At 35.7% G+C, this 19,904-nt stretch overlaps 1 protein-coding gene across 2 annotated transcripts in view; it reads right to left on the reverse strand.

Moving 5' to 3' along the window:
• Positions 1 to 19,904, reverse strand: part of LOC149797327 (uncharacterized) — a 114,971-nt gene that overhangs the window by 4,063 nt on the left and 91,004 nt on the right. For both annotated transcript variants that reach the window (XM_089962053.1, XM_089962052.1), the window contains 2 exons: positions 3,326 to 3,419; positions 1 to 2,599 (listed from right to left, as the gene is read on the reverse strand). The exon at positions 1 to 2,599 is cut by the window's left edge and continues 4,063 nt beyond it. In XM_089962053.1, coding sequence (XP_089818179.1) covers positions 1,999 to 2,599; positions 3,326 to 3,419 — 695 coding nt within the window. In that variant the 3' untranslated portion in view covers positions 1 to 1,998. The remainder of the gene's footprint in view (positions 2,600 to 3,325; positions 3,420 to 19,904) is intronic.

Consider the following 19,904-nt stretch of genomic DNA (forward strand, 5'->3'; position numbering starts at 1 on the left):
AAAGGGTCTAGTATGAATGGGTAGACATTTAAATGTTAATTATTAACTTTCTGATCCAATAAAAAGAAGAAATGGGAATATCGTCCCATGATTGCTTGTTAGATTCTACTTCTCTTGGAACAGGTTTTACTTTTTCTCCATATTTTCGACTAATGTTTGTCCATGTAAAACCCATGTTTGTTAATAGATGATATGAACTCATTACCTCAAATGCATTACCTTCAAGGCTCAGAAGGTTCTATACAATTTGATGAGTAATATCGTGGAAACTACTTTTCGTGTAATATTTCTGCCAAATTTGAAGTTGTGACTCATGCGATAAGGTGATATAGAATAACTGCGGGATTTGGGGTTTTTTTTAATAGTTTTTTTCAGTAAAGACTGGTTCTATAACTTGAGATGTTGGATGAATTTGGGCCTGGGGCTAATCTAATATACTTCTCTTGGATAAGAAAAATAAGCCGTTTATAATGCATATCTTATGAATACTACAAAAGTTTCATGCGACATTTCATTGTAAGAAATTTTTTAACCTTATTTTTCATAATTTAGCAAAGGGTAAAATGGTGTCTAAACAAGTAGCTCTAAATGTTTTTAGCTTATTCAATGTCTGCAATCAAGAAAATTCTGGTTACAAAATATTGATTTCAAGTTATATAAAAATGACGACGACGATGATTATGATGATGACGATGACGACGACGACGATGATGATAATCGCTGGCACACATTTGGGATAAAACAAGGGAAAAATTGCATCGTTTTCAACCGTACTGGAGTTGGATCGACTATGGTTGAAACATGTAGCAATTACTTCAATAATTTCATGCCAGCATAAGATCGCGCTACAAAATGTCTTTGTGTTACTTTAGTGTTATCATCACCATTGTCTTCCCAGTATTAAAATCCGAATACAAACTACTTCAATTGCCATTCTTTTCTTCGTCACTCTATATTTTCTCTCTACTATTACTGATAGTTGTTGTTGTTGTAGGGTTTAACGCCATTTTTCAGCATAAGATAGGCTATACATGGCGGCCAGTATAAATGGAGGAAGAACCCGGGAAACCCCGGAAAGAACCACCGACCGACGAGAAGCTATTGGCAAACTTTCTCACTTAACCACATTAACCGAATTCGAGACTCGAACTCACGCCGACAGAGGTGAGATGGCAGTGATCCGTGACGGTGCGCGCACTAGACCACTCGGCCACTATGGGCCCCGATTACTGATAGTAATTGATGTCTCATTAATATTTGGATATGAAGGTCAATGCCATAATTTCATGCTGATGATGATACGATACATTTTATAGTTTCTTTTGTATATTCGTGTTCTTGTTTATTTAGTCATCTTACGGAGACATTGTCACCATGGGTTACAGAGTCACACTTGTATTCCTACTTCTAAGAAGAGAGAAGCTTCACTTGAAAATGGAGGTGGATTCATGGGGCAGGGAAGGGGAGATGCAGCAGCTGATTCTCTACTGCCTTATCCCAGCATACAATAAAATGAGAGTGAAGAACTGGAACATTTGTCTTATTTACAAAAGCGTATACTTGTTGAAGAAAATGAAATCTTACATGTGTAGGCATGAGACAGTTGGAGATACTCTGGCTATTTGTAACTTTGGCTGTATATAACTGATAACTATGGGTCCATACTTTCAGTCACAAACGTATAAAAAATATTTAAAAGTCTTAGTCGGAATTAATGGGTGTATTGAGCAGTACATTTGGTCTTCTCGACTCCGAATTTGTATTTGCTGTACCGTCGAATGCATCAGACATTTTCACGTTCTTGACCTTGACAACGTCGGTGTACAGCTTCTCTTTAGACCTTGTTGCCAACTCATTCCTATTATCCATCAATGATACAGCCTTTATTCCTTGATGTTGATCGTCTATCGAACATACTCCAGTATCTCCATTTTTCAAGGGGTAGGTTTTACTCTCTGGGTTAAGTGGCTTGTCATGTGAGCATGCTGGGGGCTTTTTCTACAATTCGAATTCCTTCTCAAGAATTACTGCCTTTTCATGTGTCATTGGATGTTTAGTGTCCTGAAAGGGAATGTGGTTATACGAATCATCTTCTTCCTTGGTGTTTGCTGCTGTATTTTTCTTACAGTCCCCTTCAAGGCCTACATGTGAGTAATCATCATCATTTGTTCGCATATCCTTACCATTGACTTTACAATGTGAATACTCATTGGCAGTAACTCTAGCTGTGGTGACAGATTTTATTTGGTCAGATACATGTGAATATGTATTGTCTCCTATCTTTCCTTCCACTGCCGGTAAAGTGGCATAACTGGAAGCTTTAATTGCGCCTTTCATCTCGAACTCAATTTTGTCATAATCGTCAACGGAAACGTCGCCATATCTCTTTGCTCTTTCAGGGACTCTTGTGGCACCTTTGTTGTTTTTGCCGGGCAGAGAATAAGTTCGCACCATTTCATCGTTTATGATATCGTAATTTGAGGTTTCAACCGCTGCATTGCTATCACCCGCCTCCATGGGACTCCCATACATATGATTTGTCAACCCTTTCGGTAAATCAGAAATGTGGGTGTCGTCTTCTTTACGTTTCTTCTGTCGCCTGAAAAAATACATTGATTGTGTAACCAATCTTCTCCCTTTCATGACAGCTGAAGCTTCATTTTTTACAAATATATGTCACTGAAGTAATTCCAGAACGAGAACATCATTATTTTATGAACAGTTAAGACAGGAGTTGTCTTTTAAAGAATTCGGTTGTGTATCTTTTGCGTACAATTGTGCCCACTCAATATCATTATTTAAAACAGACAAAAACTATTTATGACGTTTTGCACTTTGAATGGGCCTTTTGTAACTAAACACAAATTAGAATATGCACTGACATACGTCTTATTTCAAGGAACAAAAGTTAGACTTATTTTATGCTATATATATATATATATATATATATATATATATATATATATATATATATATATATATATTCCTTAAAATGCATAAACGAGTACGAATAACATCAGCCTCAAGAAATGTTTTGTTATGTATTTGATTTCGATTCAGTTATAAATTGACCAAGATATACTTAACGTGAACATAACCTTCAGAAATGTAGAATAAACATGTTTCTTAAAAATGTGATAACAGATCTGACATTTGTAATACTACAAATGTAGCGTAATTTAATGCTAATGACAACTTCATGAAAATAAAATGCTTAAACTATATATTTCTGTGATGTAAGTTTTGTTTGTAAACACGATATCATTTTAGCTAGCAAAAAGGGTAATATAAGATTTGTACAAAAACGTGTGTTAAAGTATTGTACCATTTGAATATAATGAGAGCTGCAACGACTACCGCTAACACAATTAACACTGCTATGACCACCCCAATGATCGTTGGTACGTCATCATGTTTGCCTGTAAAATAAATACAAAGATACGTGAGAATCTTTATTTCAAATGTCTTCAGATATGAATATTCCATTTATACTCATAACCATCATGGCCTACACACTGGAGTTCACACAATACTTTATTCTCCCAACTCCAAATGAACATAGCACATTTTGACGCTATCCCGAGAAAAGAAGCATATTGCGCAGTGCGAGTGTGTCTGTAATAGAATATATATTTTATACAATGCACTAGTAACATGAAACATTTTAGCAATTTAAGTAAACATTTTATTGCAGCATTAATTATGATTATTCCTCAAAGGAAGACATATGGTATGGTGCCTATTCAATAGATAACGAGGGATCTCAATCATTTCTCATTAATAATTTAATACAAGTTAGTCAAAACATGGGCAGTAAGTGGACCATTGCATGTAAGGAACTAGACATATGTTAACACTAAACTTTATTTCTTGTATTTTACAACAACTGTTTTTGGTCTGAGTTTCTGAGTGTACGGGCCATGAGCGAGTCTGTGTACACAGCATTTACAGTTTAAGAAGAGCTGTCACTAAGTGTGAGCGGAGTTTTGGATACCTACATTTCGTTATAAGCGAATTGCGTATGTGATAATGTCTTAAACTGTGAGAAGGTTTCAGATATTAGTAAACAGTTTTGCCAAGTGATATAACTGTATGTCACCTAATGTCAGTATCATCGGGGTTCAATATATGTAAATCAACAAACATGTCATCCAAGTTGAGTTGAGACTTAAATTATGTCTTGATCGATTCGTAATCTTCAATCACACTGTTCTGCCAGATTTAGAAACCAAATTTGTAAGATGCAACTAATAGCGGCTAAAATTAGAAATATGGGGCATACAGTGGACTTTGTGGGTGGGGGGATTATTGGTGCTGGTAAGGAAGACGTGTAAATAACGTAGCAAACATTAAAGCGGTTTGTCGCTAAGAACCTCAGACCCCGTAAACAAAGTGGATACTTTTCAATCCGATATCTTTCGCAAGATAAAGTCAGATCGTAAGAGATTTATAATCATAGTTAGAAGTGCAGAACGAAGTAGGAAACTCTTGTTTCTTTGCTGAGACAAACTAAATGAGAATGGAAAAACTGACTTCGTTTGAATTACTTCAAAAATACTGCCAGTGCGTTACTATTGAAATAAGTGAGTTTGTATGGGTTTAGGACCTTTTCATATTAACTAGTTATTTCTATTCCACTTTTACTTTTTTCACTCACTTCAGGAATACGCGCATTGAATTTTCATATATGTCCAGTGCACACTACTTTACGGAATTATGTGACAAACTCTTTTTCATAAAATATTGTTGTTGCTCCCTCATGAGGTCAGTGCATTTGTGTTTTTTGCTAACGCGTCTATCATCATCTTTTTCTTCGTTATCTTTTTCTCCTTTGTTATTTTCTTTTTCTACTCTTTTTGCTCCGTTTAAGTAATTTATTTTCGCAACATGTTCATCGTTACTACTGCTTATCCAAGACCTTAAGAAGATTATATAATTAAATTGTAACCCTCTTAATGACTGTGATCAGTGCCATAAGATGAAGATTGTATCATTTCTATGGTGAACAGAGTTAAGGTGTGAGACAGTGGCAAAACTACATGATTTATAAAAATGAAGGTATACTTGACTTTCATGTTCTTGTTTAATTTGATTACTTTCAAACAAATCATTATAATAACACTTTGGAAAACTTGTATATATTAATAAGTATAGACACTTCAAACATCTATATCCATATCAATGTAAACATAGGCGCATCTATTTTAGAGGTAACATTTCAGAAATAAAATATGATATATAGCAAACTTTAGATCTATAACATAAGGATAAAATAATATAAATACAACCGATATCGGCATCAGTAATAACAATGTAGGTTTGTTTAATTTTTTTGAGGTTATAGTACATTCTGTGAATTATGGTGTAAAGCCGCGGTAATGCTGCTGACTTGTAACTCATATTCGGAATCTCTTCATCTCGATATCATCCGATCCCCTCTATTAAATAAATGTACGCAGATATTCCTTGTTCCTTTTCATGGGTCATAAAGTAAAGATGCCATAAACACAAGACTAGTTATGGGTGTGATAATGACTAAGTCTACGTTAGATAGGATATATGAGGTTGATTATATGTCAGTAATCCCCATATCATATCAGCCATCCGGTGTACTGCGGTAGTAATTGGAAACGATAGCGTGATAAAATTATCATCGGAGGACAATGGGAATTAATATTAAGGCCTCCAGCATAAAAATATGACTCTTAGGGGACAATGGGTGTTCCATGTTAAAACGTCCATTATATTAACATTAGCATGACCCTATTTATACGAAGTAAATTAACATTAATATAGCACTTTCGGGGAAAGAAGAAATAAACATTAGTATACCGTGTTCACAAAATATCTAAGGACAAGGGGAAATCGTATGTGAAATGCATCCATATGTTTAAAATGATAGGTTCTAGGGGGACACGAGAAAATGAGCATTAGGCTGAAACATTTATAGAGACAATTGGAAATGTAATGATAAAATATGCAGGATTTTGCTGATAATCACCCTAAATCTACTGCCAAACACCCATCTTTGCTACACACATATGCACCAAAATGTACTGATATACTATCACACAAGATATAAGGATAGAAGGTTTGGAGATTATTATTTTTTTTTTGTTATGAAAGAGAAAATCAAAGAAAGACGTGCATCAAACAAATACATAACAAGACTGACAATATTAGCGCAGTAACCATTCTATTCTGAGAAGTTATGTATATCTATATTGTGTGCTTAACGGTCGTCCATGATTCTAGATGGCACTTTAAGGTAATGGCCATTTTTAAACAACATGTTTACATAACTAACCTTTGTCATTGATTTTAAGTTGTAAATAAGATGCGGACATACCTATTTAGTTCAGAATTTTCTATAAACAAACTTACTTATAATTTGATGTAATTTTACAATTAGAAGCTATTTATGCGCAGTGAATTCCATTACATTCTTTTGTATCTTACATCAAGTGAAACAATGAAACAAATGTATTTATTCCTGTTTCATGTCAGTCTTTAGGAATCTATCATTAGAGATTTTAGCTATGTTTAGATATAAGGCGTGAGGTATTATTCAAATTGATAATTAGATTTATATAAGTGCTCACTGACTGGGTTGAAACATTATTTTGGGTTACTGAAAACTCCTTCAAATATGTTCTTGAGCATATCTTTGTGGTAAATCAGGACATTCAGGACTATTGTAATTCATTTGGAACATTTCATACGTTTGAACATATGATAAAACTTTGATAATTATTTGGGATTTACTTTACAATATTGTAAGTGTTTCTTAAATTTACACTTTGGAACAGAATACTGATTTTGCTTAAATTTTTGGTTTCTCTCATTTCTGCTACTTAATTTAAGACCTAAAGTCGTAACAATATTATATTATATATATATATATATATATATATATATATATATATATATATATATATATATATATATACACACAAATTGATAGATAGATAGATGAATACATAGAAAGAGAGAGATACAGAGAAATATATATATATATATATATATATATATATATATATATATATATATATATATATATATATATATATATATATATATATATATATATATACAAGCGATTTTCTACGATTCACCAATGCAGAACCTTGCCAACACGGACAAACCTGACTGAAATGAAGAATTTGTTTTGAGTTGAACACGCAATAGATATTGCACCTATGGTTTTCCTCACTTTATTATATTTTCAAGACTTTATTCCACATCTCACTTCTACATTGTGACTAGTAAATTATAATTATCAGCAGAAACAAACGGAAGAGACTGAGACTCTAACAAAGCCACATAAAAGCAGAATATACATTTATTCAAAACTCAAAAGACGAAGAGAAAATGTGACAGCAAGAAATGGGGTTAAATTTTTTTTAGTGATCTTGGGTGGATTGCGTGGGATTACTTTTGCGAAACCCAAAGGAAAGAGACTTTCAAAATTCAAGATTGCGAAATGTTCCATGGCTACTGTGACTACCGAGGTGACGTCAGCAGCGATAGCAGCAACTATTACCATCGCAACAGCAGCAATACTGGAACATGTGAAAAGTCTAAAACCATTGCAATTAATGATCAAGAGTCTATAATATTTGTCCAACCCAGTAGTCCTTTTTATTTCCATCTAGGTCACCTTGGATTCCAAGAAACAAGGCATTATTGCACATTTTGCAAAAACAAATTTTGTACAAAATCATTTCGCAGAAGGTATGTGTGTATCTCTGAGCACATTACGAATGCCAAGAAACAAAAAATAAAGATAGGTTATATTCTTGTAAATAAAACTCAGAATAAAACTGAAAATACATCGCGAAGGTTTATTTGTTTCATATTACAGTCTTCATTATAATTTCGTCACTGAAATGGGTTCCTTTTGTCTCACTTTCCTGGGACGTATCTCAATCCAACATCATTCTCCTCCATCTCTTCCCGAAGACAGAGACAAAATCGTCTAATAATGAAAGTCATTTATTAGCCCCTGAAGACTATTTTACATTCTACATACTCAAAACAACGAGTTCCAGAAAATTTAGAAAGATCCTTTATACTTACAATATCAACTTTAAGGATTAAAGTCTCAGGTCTAGGCAGGAAAATCAGCTACATTCATCATTACCGTATTGGAATACATGCTGAAGATGTGGAAACGGGTGCCAAGGTACATATCACGTTCGATTGAGACTGTTGGCTACTCACTACGGTGTGGATCAAACTTAGCACAACTGCGGAATTTATTTTGTCCAAAACTCACGTTTAAATTCAAAACTTCATATACTTAAATGATGAGTTTGCCATGACCGATGCAATTGCTACCCTTAATACTTCAAATGATGCACGTCTTCTTCTTTTAGACAGGGAAAATGCAAAACAAACTTTTAGTTGTGGAGCGACTTTTCAGTTCCAAATGAAGTATCGTCAGATTTTTGAGATCAAGCTCAAACGTGTTTATCCACATCATCTTGGTCTCTCAAACATATGCACCGAGCTAATAAGCGGGAATAAGCATACATATCTACGCAAGAAGCGGCAATTGTTAATGTAAATAGGTCAAAATACACAGGCTACTCTTTACGTGTTAAATGTTTACTCCCGGGTTATTAGTGGAGTTCTGTTTCGAGGACCCCATTTTCCCGACGAAATAATATTCACATCTGTCATGAAAAATCATATTGAAGATACTAATTTTAGTTTTTGAGTCCAGCGTTCAACAACATAATTATTAAGTTGGTTATATTACTTGTGCAAAACTGAAACAAATGGATACAAATGCCAGAAAGAGTTGACAAAAGAATTGGATCATATTTCGGGGTTGATTGGTTGAAAGCCCCATATCGTGTAACAATTTAATAGATCTTCATATCATGGATGTCTCAAGCGTCATCATCACCGAAACCTGAACTATCCTTTCTTATGGATCACTATGAAAGATTTGTACGACGAAGTTAAAAAGCAATGCCAGAGTTTGGAAAGTCAATGATACTAAATGACAGAAACGTGGGAAGACAACTACAATCGAAATTTCAGAACAGAGTTAGGATTTCGACTCATCGCCAAAGAGAACGATGTGGTAGACATCTCACTTTTTAATCGACATGACAGTTGTAGTGCAGGAATAACCAATGTTACAAGCGTGTTGAACGAAGCTTACGAATCTCAAGGAGAACAAGTCAAATATATTAATGTGTGCTTGTTGTATCATTGGGTATATGATTTCCTACCAGCTACCCTGAGTTTTGACAGAAGACATTCACGTTCAACACATTATCCAGTACGATGATTTGATCAAATGTCAAGTTCTTCCACTGACAAATTTGTAACCTCCGGTTTGCCTCGTGAATGCCACGGAGAAGTAATGTTTACTTTATGTTGTACGTGTGCTGAAACAAGTAATCAACGCAGACCACGTCTTCTCGATAACAAAAACCCACCTTGACGAGAATGCTGATGGTTGCAAAATCAATTTATGCTCTCGATCTGGGATACCTATTGTTAAATGTTTACCAAATTCGACACTTTTTCTTCACATAACAATAAAAACCTAACGAGATCACTCTATTTCAAGGACGTTTCTCCGGATACCTCAACTGAAACAGGAAGCGAATGGCAATCCTTCCTGGTGTCTCAAACCAGTAGAAAAGGATCATCTAAAACGAAGATACAGATCCCAGGAAAGCCTTGCCTTGTAAAATGTGTAACAGAAAGAAAACCGCCCATTGCTTATTTAAGTCATTCCAAATTTGCTTATTTAAGTCATGCAAAATTTGTTTGTGGGGAAAACTGGGAAAAATTGGTTATACTTCCAATCTTGCGTAAGAACGAATGCTTGATGAATCCAAGTCACTTATTTGAGCTCACGACGATAAAGGTCAAATCAAATACGTGGAATCTTACGTGATGATTTGATCTTTATGAATTACGAAATTGTTTGGAGTTTATTCCACCCGATGAGTTTGTTAATTTTATTAATGCTGATTATGTGGCAGGACATGGTCGATTAAAATTGTATTTCGTGTTGGAATATTTAAGATACCGTATCCTTCACTTTGATACCGATAGTTGTATATATATCGACGGACCTGGAGGCTGTCTCCCTAACACCGAAGGCGAACGTTTAGGAGAACACCATAACAATAGAGCTTGTACATTTCGGTAGGTGATAACGATCAACTACTTCTATACCCTACGATCTTGTTACTTTTATTCCGATCGCCACATATGGCAACATGCGCAATAGGCTAACAAACAGTAGCTCTAGCATGAATGATTGTATGGAGCGAACTAGCATAATACGAACAAGCTGTTATGAATTTTTACAAATATGATTAGCAATTTTCAAAAATAATATTGCTAAAGCAATTGCGACAACGTCTAACGATGCCACTGGCGAGGTAAACAATATCGTCTTTGTGTATGCGGTGTTATTATTGTCGCCGTTTATATTCCTAAGGAATACTATTCGCAAACATATTAGAGCAGTAAATATCAGCTCGCATATTGATTTTACCCTTTCGTCACGTGAACGATTTGCAAAACAAAAATTGTTGGCTAACTGGTACTCGATTTTCACTGTCTGTTAATCAATGTTCTGATTTTGATTACTAGCTCCCGGTTTTGTATATGTGCACGGAGATTTCGATGGCTTTCCATTTTCATTAGCACCTCTTCGAATTCACCCATGCAAAGTATTTTATACTCAATAGCCATCGAGTAGAGTTTTTCAAATCGCTCTAAGAATATTTTCTGCTGGCGAAAAAAGCCCCGAATGAACACATATTCATGAATGTAGTCGTATTGAAATTATATACCAGCACATATCAGTCACATCGATTACTATCGTTATTACTTCCATAACAAATCCGATCGGCATAACTACGACTGTGGGTATTGTTGTGATGCTAGCACAATCAAGTCCAAAAATGGTTGAGGCGACGATTCCACAAACGGTATTGAGAACGTTACATTTACGCTTACATTTCATGAGCTGTGCGGTTCTTTAAATGGTTTCATCTTGCAGTTGTTATTCCGCTTAGATTATTTCCTCGCGTCGGTAACATTGACGATTTATCATAGGTTTTCGATTATTAAAGTGATCGCGAAGCAGAATAGCTCGACATGTCATCCTTCTTCAGCTGCAACAAGCACACTCATTTCTAGCCAATTACTATTATTTTACTGGTACAATATATTTTGGGGCAATATTTAAATTTCCGCCGATTGAGCTTTTCTGGGGTATAGCATTCGTTCAAATTGAACAAAACTGTTTACGCCATTGAATAGTTTCTCAAGCGGTCGTTCTGGTCTTCGCCCAAATGAGGTCTTGTTGAATAACAGTCAAAATTTTATTTCCTCGGATGAGTCGATGTTGGTGCAACATAACAAACAAGGAATGCAAGGGGTGTTGATTTGCCGTAGAGTTCCACTCCATCATTGTTGAATATATTTACACCTGGCTGTGCATTGTGTTATTGGGTGTTTTCTCGTGCTAATGCAATGATTCCAAGCTGGCTTCGAATTGTTATTGGTACATTAAGGTGATCCCAATTGTCTATTTCTATCTGGCTATTAACAAGGTCATATTCCAGTAAATACGAGGTTCTTTTTGCTATTGACAAGATCATATTCCAGTAAATACGAGGTTCTTTTCAACACAGTATTCATGCATATATGCTTCTACAAGTGGAACAAAATCAATATCAATATTGGCGTCACTGGTCACCCGGTCCAACATCTCGTTGCCAAATTCCACAACCTCATCACATCGATCAGAATCTATGAATTATATGTGATGATAAATCTAATCTTAAAGACAACGCCAAAGACGATTAAGCATCCTTCCGGATAGACGTTGCATATTTTAAACTGAATTGCATCGCTGGTAACGAATGATGCTAATAGTGCATCTTTGAAAAATTATGTGACTTTACCAGGCTTGACGATCCATGCTATTCGTGCCGATAAATAAATATGCTGCAAGGTATAATGATAACAAACATTAGTTTTCCTTCAATATTCTGGAAGGCCCTACTCGAAAGAAATAACCCAAACATTTTTAGCTCATGTAATGCTATATTTATTGCTCAGGCACCATAGCCGAGTACGAATAATATACTCAAAATCCATTTTGTTTCGACCTAGCAAAACATGCACGTCAATGTCAAACGAAGGACATTATGCATCTTTGAATTTCGCCATTTTTGTCTTATATATTATTGGTTTCGTTTAATACACTTTGCGAGCCAATATTAATCCGATGCCTATTCACATATCGCTGATTCAGTGAACCGTTGTTGTGCAGCTCTGTTGAGGATTTTACTAACTGTGTGGCCACTGACTAACATGTAATCGTATTTGGATCATCCTTCCGTTATCGAGCCACTAATCTTATAAACTGCACACAGGTATTATACGTCCACGTACGGCTGTCGTTATACTTAAATATCAGATCGATCTATATTGATCAGCTGTATTGTCAAAATCTATTTTGCAGGTACAACATGTACCTATTCTGGTCCACAAGGGCAAAAAGATATATTAGTGCATAGTTTAGTCCTAATTCAGTGTTTACTCGGCGCTTCTTGGCTTGTCTCTTGCATTCATTACATGGAGCATCTCTTGTCATTGTCCAGCAATAGTCTACAAGTACTTATGGGTTCCAATTACCCTGACTGCATTTCTACATCGTTGCAATGTCCTAGCGAAATTGCGCGCCATGCCTGTCGCTCACTGCTCCTCAAATCGGTGGCAAAGTTCTAGACGAGAGTGCAAAAATGTATCTTTAGTGACAGGTTGCAACCAAGGATTTTGTATGGCCTAAGGAGGTTTTCCACCAACTGTATTAGCCTGCCTTGTTGTTTCCGACAAAATCTGCTGATACTAACCGGAAGGCTTTCCATGCCGTAATTTCCTTACCAAGCATTGCACGGTCAAATGCATCATCTCGAAGAAGAACACGAATCTAAGTACCAACAAAGACACCTTTCGTTATCTTAGCTTCACTTAAACTTGGAAATTTTCGACGGTGGTACTTGAAAGCTCTTTATGTTCTGACTATTGCCTTTACAACTTCTTCATCCATAATTCAACACGTGGTGGATGCAGACTAATCTTATCCCCAGGCTCCAATGACTGTTGAAGTGGCTAATCTTGATGTAGTGGGAATATCTCGCACGACATTTGCAGAGAACACAGCAGTACTTTGTGTATCCAGTCCGCAGAACAAGCAATAGAGCAAGAACCTTAAAATCGTCACAAAAGCTGCCACTGATATTGATCATATGTTATGTGCCTCGAAATGTGTTTCATGTTTTCGTAGGTTTCCATCATATGAACTGCATTACCAGCTGAAATTTATGGCAAAGCATTGTCTTTATGCTACAAAGTAGATTTAAAATTCGTATTCGATGAATCAATGAACAGTCTACATTCATATGGATCATGAACGATGTTGAAATCTGTCATCACACCATTGATGTTTTCACAGTCTACAAAATCACCTTCCATGAAAAAGAATGGGGCAAAAACCTTTTGACGGTCACAGAAACTCTAACATCACCTGCCAGGAGATTCCACTACTGTAGTCTGGAGCCCAACATATCTGCCTTACTCTTGGGTAGTTCCAAATCCCTGACAAGGTCATTAAGTTACATTGTTTTATGATGTGTGGTTCAGAGGATGATGATTGGACAAAATATGGATCATGTGACATTGATGGTTCAGGACTTAAAGTTTCATCCTCTTCATCTTCTTCGTCTGACTCAAGTGAGAATGATTCTGGTACATAAGCAACCGGCAGTCCTTCTGTCTGGGGTACTGGGCGTATAGCTGATGGAATGTTGGGATAATGTACTGTCCACTTTTTCTTCGACACACCTTTCCAAACTGGAGGCGCCATGCAGAAGTGACAATTGCTGATATGATCTGTAGGCTCTCTCCGAATCAGTGGCACTGCAACGGGCATAGATTTCCTTATCATACTGAACCACAGGCGAAGAATATTTCACACGTGTTGCAGCATATGTGTGGGGCCCACCTCTTTTATTGATCTCTAATGTTTCAGTGAAAATAAACGTGATAGCCTTTGTTAACAATAGTGATAATACTGAGTTCTTGCTATGCATATGTCACTTCACCACAAACATAGCTGGTTTTCTGCATTGTTCACACAAGTGTGAGGCATCTCAGGTCACTTTGGCTAAACAAAAATATACTCTTTGCAAAATAAACACTGACAAATACGACAGCACGATCTGTAACATTTCTAGAGCTGATTTAGGGCAATATGTTGATCATAATGAATTAAGCGTACGTATGATTGCATCATTCATTACTTCTAGGAATAACATGATGCAATTCATATCATGTATGACCTAATACCAGCTTCTGACTGCATCATGCATTTGTTTGCATAAAAAGCATGTACTGTCCATACCCAGCCATAGATTAATCAAAGATGTATTTAATCATTTCTGGTTCAAACTGAGATCCCTTATCTTTATTACTCATTTATCCTTCGCCAATCGCAAGTATTGGGTCGTATATACGAACCCAATATCGTATCGTTAAAACTAGAGCCAATCAACAATTTTAAGTGTCATTTTCTTTCTCAGTGACCCAGAATTAATAAAGTTTGACTATATTTATTTCGGAAGCATTTTAATTGTAGACCCATGCAATTAGATGTTGTTTGATTGTGAAAGTCAATAGCGTAATTAGATCTGATGATTGAGAAGGAAAGATGTTTTTGTTGAAATATAATTTTCACGCTGATCAGGAATAATATTATAACAACTCCCAAAGAAACTCAGCTGACAAAGGACATCCTACGTAAAACTTTTGTACTTCATGTACACTAACTCCATAACTTATGTGCATTTGCATGTCAAAAGCACTCTGCAAAACTCATAACATTGTACCCATCGCTTCCATTATTCACCTTCTAAATAGTTCACATTCTTGCAAAACAGTGACCGTGATCTTTGCACATATTGTGTATAATACGCAAGTTATTCCTTCAATTTGATGATATCCGTTGCTACTGCTGTATTTATCAATTAAATAATTCGATTATTTGCTCGTTTCATTATTTGGTCTGGGTAGTCGAGTCAACGTCAGAGATATCATCGTTTCCTTCACAATAACATATAATGATAATTCATATCTCATACGATTGACCATGTTTTCATCGTTGACGTTCCAATATAATTCTTGTTTCATAATTTATCAAGCTGCTCTGCATACGTATTTAAATATCATACAATATCTGTTTAGCTTCTTTGTCAAATCTGTGTTACGCATTTAAGCATTTTAATACAAAACATGTAAGATCTGTAGCTTTCAGTATGTCGAGGAAATTGAAAAGCTACACAAATGGATCGAAATTCATAGATCTGATTGGATGACAAAGAAGCTGTAATGAAGCCCGGTCGCATAAACACTTTTCCACTGGACACACTTTGAGTGATAAAACAATTCAGTGGCTTAGTGGTTAGAGCGTCCGCCTTGGATGCGGAAGGCCTTGGGATAGATCCATTGCCGAGTCATACCAAAGACGTACAAAAATGGTACTAACAGCTGCCTAGTCTGGCGCTAAGCATTAAGAGGTTAGTATTAGGACAGTTCGGCCTGATATCAGGATAATGTGACTGGGTGGGACATAATGCTACATGTCTGCGGCATGATGCCCCAGTGTGAGACATCACTATAACCTGCCACATTGCAGACATCGTAGCAATATGACTGAAAAATTGTCAAAGCTAGGTTAAAAAATCCAAATTACACACTCACACACTTATTGCAATTGCTCACAATCCTAAATGGAGTATCCAAATCAGGAAAGAAAATAAATCTTACTGGATACGCCGCCTTAGAACATTGAAACTAAGCGGTTTAAACCAAGAAGACCAGAAAAAGAGAACCATGTACAGATAAAATTACTTTGTGCACCCGACACCTTTTCTTTTAAATAATTCTCTAAATTTGCTTAATAGCCTATGACTACTATAACAATGAAATATCCAGGATATAATCTGCCCTAACATAAATTTACATAAAATAACAGATGTAGTTATGTATCAACAATATCTAGGCCAATACAAATATTTTCCAGTATCAGCAACAAGCTGAAAAAAACTAGTTGACACATAATAGAGTTTAAAGGTTGAATTCCTGTAGAAACAGCCATGTAATGTTTTGCAAACAGAACCGTGTTTATGTTCATTTGTTTGTCTTGTCCATGTTTTGCATTTGCTTTTGAAAAAGACTCATTAAAGAGCAGAAAGGGCTCAAGCTAACTAGATACAAGTTTCGTACTTTTCGTTGTCAGTTTATTGCATTTAGCTTGATCAATCCCTGACACACCTGATCCCTTGCTGGATCCAGTGCACGTGAAAGGATTGTCATTCGCCATATGATTTGTATTCTTTATATATATATATATATATATATATATATATATATATATATATATATATATATATATATATATATATATATATATATATATATATATATATATAAGAGAGAGAGAATTTACTTGGCATTTGTGAATAAAAGGTATGTTTTTTTTAACTGTATTCTCAAACATATTAGCTGGCAAGATTTACTACTTAACATATTGAAATAGCGGGTTTCTTGCTAGATCCCGCGTGATGTTAGCCGTTTACCATTTATGTTCTGCTATGTTATGTGGTAATTCGTACAGAAAATGTATGCAGTAACATAATTCTCTTTCGCCAATTCAAAGTTAAATACCACATTAAGATAATTATAAGTTGCGCCAAGTTGGGTTTCAGTCCCAGTTGGCTTTAACGGATATCGACCATATTTACCTCTCGTCTACGCAGACGTCAAAAAGTAACGTCATGGTTATAATATTATTCCTGTCTATTGACAGCAAGTGGAAACTACGAAATGTTTACTCCTGTGAAATATCAAGATCAATTTTCTCAGAAAATCCAATTATTCACTGTCTGATTTTCAAACACAATCTCTGCAACAGTCAATATAAAACATTATTTTACATATAAAATAATGCTGTTTTCATAGTATAGTGGCAATCCATAATCCTATTCTTGCAGCTGTATGCGGTCGCACAGAGAATAAATCTCCATATCATATATGTAGCATAGTAACAATCTACGATATAGGCCTAACTGTCAACATATTTTGTTTTGCAAAATCGTTTACCTGACAAAAGGGTTAATTCATTTACGCTAGCAGATGTTTTCGCATCAAAAACCATTCACCTGACCGATCAATACCCAGCACGTTTGGGAAAAGCACGCTTTAGAAATAGAAACGAAGACAATAATGACACCGTATACACAAAGACGGAATTGTCGGCCTTGTTTGCAAAGGTGTCGCTATTATTTAATAACTGTTGTTTTCAAAATGGATAATACTATTTCAAACAATTACCAAACGAAAATATTTCACTCTGGGGTTAGAACTATTGTGTATGTCTTCATGGCACATGCACTCGTATGCGACGGAAAATTTCTAGACACGATTTGTGTCTATGTAACACCAAATCACCGACATATTTACACCCAGGAACGGGTACATAGATATATCGATTTGACAATTTGTTCCCCATCGCTGCTTTTGGACTATGAATGGAAGGTCGCTGATGACCTTCACAACAGTGATCACTTTCCAGTCTCCCTTAACAACACCAACATTACAATTGACGAAGCAATTCCATATTGTAATTTAAAGAAGGCCGACTGGGCCAAATTTAAAACACTTTGTACAACTAGACTTTACAGGGATGCTGTTTTAAACGACAATAAACCTTTTCAATATTTTACTTCTGTTTTAATCGACATTGCAGAAGAAACCATTCCAAAGTCCTCACCAAACTGTATAAGAACCTCAAAACCGTGGTTCAAAAAAGAATATTAAGAGACCATTAGACAACAAAGAGAAGCACTGACAATTTTAATAATCGTCCAACGCCCAAAAATTTAACTAAGTATCATGGAAAAATATGTTTCAACTCTAAATTCTCGTTCCTCTATAAAGAAAGTTTGGGACACGATTTAAAAAATCGATGGAAAGGGAAAATACAATTCCTTTCAACATCTCAAACTAAACAACAAGAACATCAATTCGAAACATGACATAGTTAATATACTTGCTGATAGGTTCTCCAAAAATTCATCATCCTCTAATTATTCAGAAGCCTTCAGAAGATTAAAAACCATAAAAGACAAGACAGGGTTGAAATTCACATCGAATAACTCTGAAAGCTATAATCAACCGTTTACACTGTTTGAGCTGATGGAATCTCTGACTAAGACCCACGATACATCCACAGGGCCTAACAAAATACATTACCCGTTTTTAAAACACCTCCCAAAACCTTCATTAACAGTCCTTCTGGAAATTTTCAATAATTTATGGATTACTGGTAATGTACCAAAAATTTGGAAAGAAGCAACAGCAATACCAGTTCCCAAACCCTGTAAAGATAGCGCAGATGGTTGCGTTGTGTGTGGCTGAGCCAGAAAGTCATATTTGAAAATGCTTGATCCAATTCATCATCAGGGAATAAGACTGGCGCTGGGAGCATTTAAAACATTCCCATGTGAAGGCCTTCTATCTGAAGCTAACGAACCACCTTTATCGCATCGTAGAAAAATGCTTTCCGCACAGTATACTCTCGAATTAAAATCAAACCCTCTGAACCCTGATTTTCCAGCTGTTTTTCAACCAAATACAAAGGCTTATACGAAACAAACCAAACGCCATACCTTCCTTTGGCATTAGAATATCAGCCTTGACAAAACAAAAATTGATCATTCCAAAATTCAGAAAACGTCCATCTCCAAAATCACCATCCTGGATACTTAAACAACCGAAAGTACATTTTACGCTACACGATGGAACAAAATCTGAGACAAACCCTTCCGTCTTCCACAAGTGTTATCAAGAACTCCTCACCGAATTTAAAAACTACACAAGACAAATTTATACCAACGGATCAAAAGATGAGGAAATGGCCTCTGCAGCCTTCGTTTGTGGAAATCACATAACGCAAGTTCTCTTACCAAATGGAATATCAATTTTTTTTGCCGAAATCAGAGCAATAGACCTTGCCCTGCAATATATAAAAAACAAACGTATTTTAAACAACATCATCTTCTCCGGCTCACTATCAGTACTTAAGTTACTACACAACAGAAAATTGGACAATCCATTAATGAAAAGTATACCCGTTAAAAATACCAAGCTGAGTGTATCCCACAGTATAATATACTGTTGGTTACCTAGCCATATTGGTATCAAAGGTAACAAACAAGCTGATCGCGCTGCTAAAATGGCCCTTACCAAGAACCATCTGTTTTTAAAATAGTGTATACTGATTTTAAACCTAGTGTCAGAAAGTCCTTATGTCATGCAATTAAGCAAACTCTAGGACAATGTACTCCTTCCTAATGAACCATGCGTTTGGAGGAGATAGTCATTGCAAGAATCCGAATTGGTCATACTTATATCACCCACTCCCACATACTAAAAGGTGAAGACCCACCAGAATGCGTTTCTTGCAATGAACCGTTCACTGTCAATCACTTTATGATAGAGTGTTTTGACCTGCAACCTACGCGCGATCAGTATTACAATGTGCATGACATTAAGGAACTTTTTGATACTATAAACATGACTCGTATTATAGAGTTCCTGAAAGCAGTGAATATTTACTCTAACTTTTATGCCATCATCTTGCAGTTTTATGCAATATATATATACCATCCCTTTTTAGTACCTTTTCATAATTTTCATTAACATACAATATTTACATCCCCTGTTGATTGGGAAGCTTTATTTTGCACCGTTACCATTTTACCGTTTTAATGTCACTATTTGCTTTTTATATC

The sequence above is a fragment of the Sinohyriopsis cumingii genome, chromosome 6 (genome assembly GCF_028554795.1).
Source record: "Sinohyriopsis cumingii isolate HCF-2022 chromosome 6, ASM2855479v2, whole genome shotgun sequence".
In the NCBI taxonomy this organism is placed as follows: Eukaryota; Metazoa; Mollusca; class Bivalvia; order Unionida; family Unionidae; genus Sinohyriopsis; species Sinohyriopsis cumingii.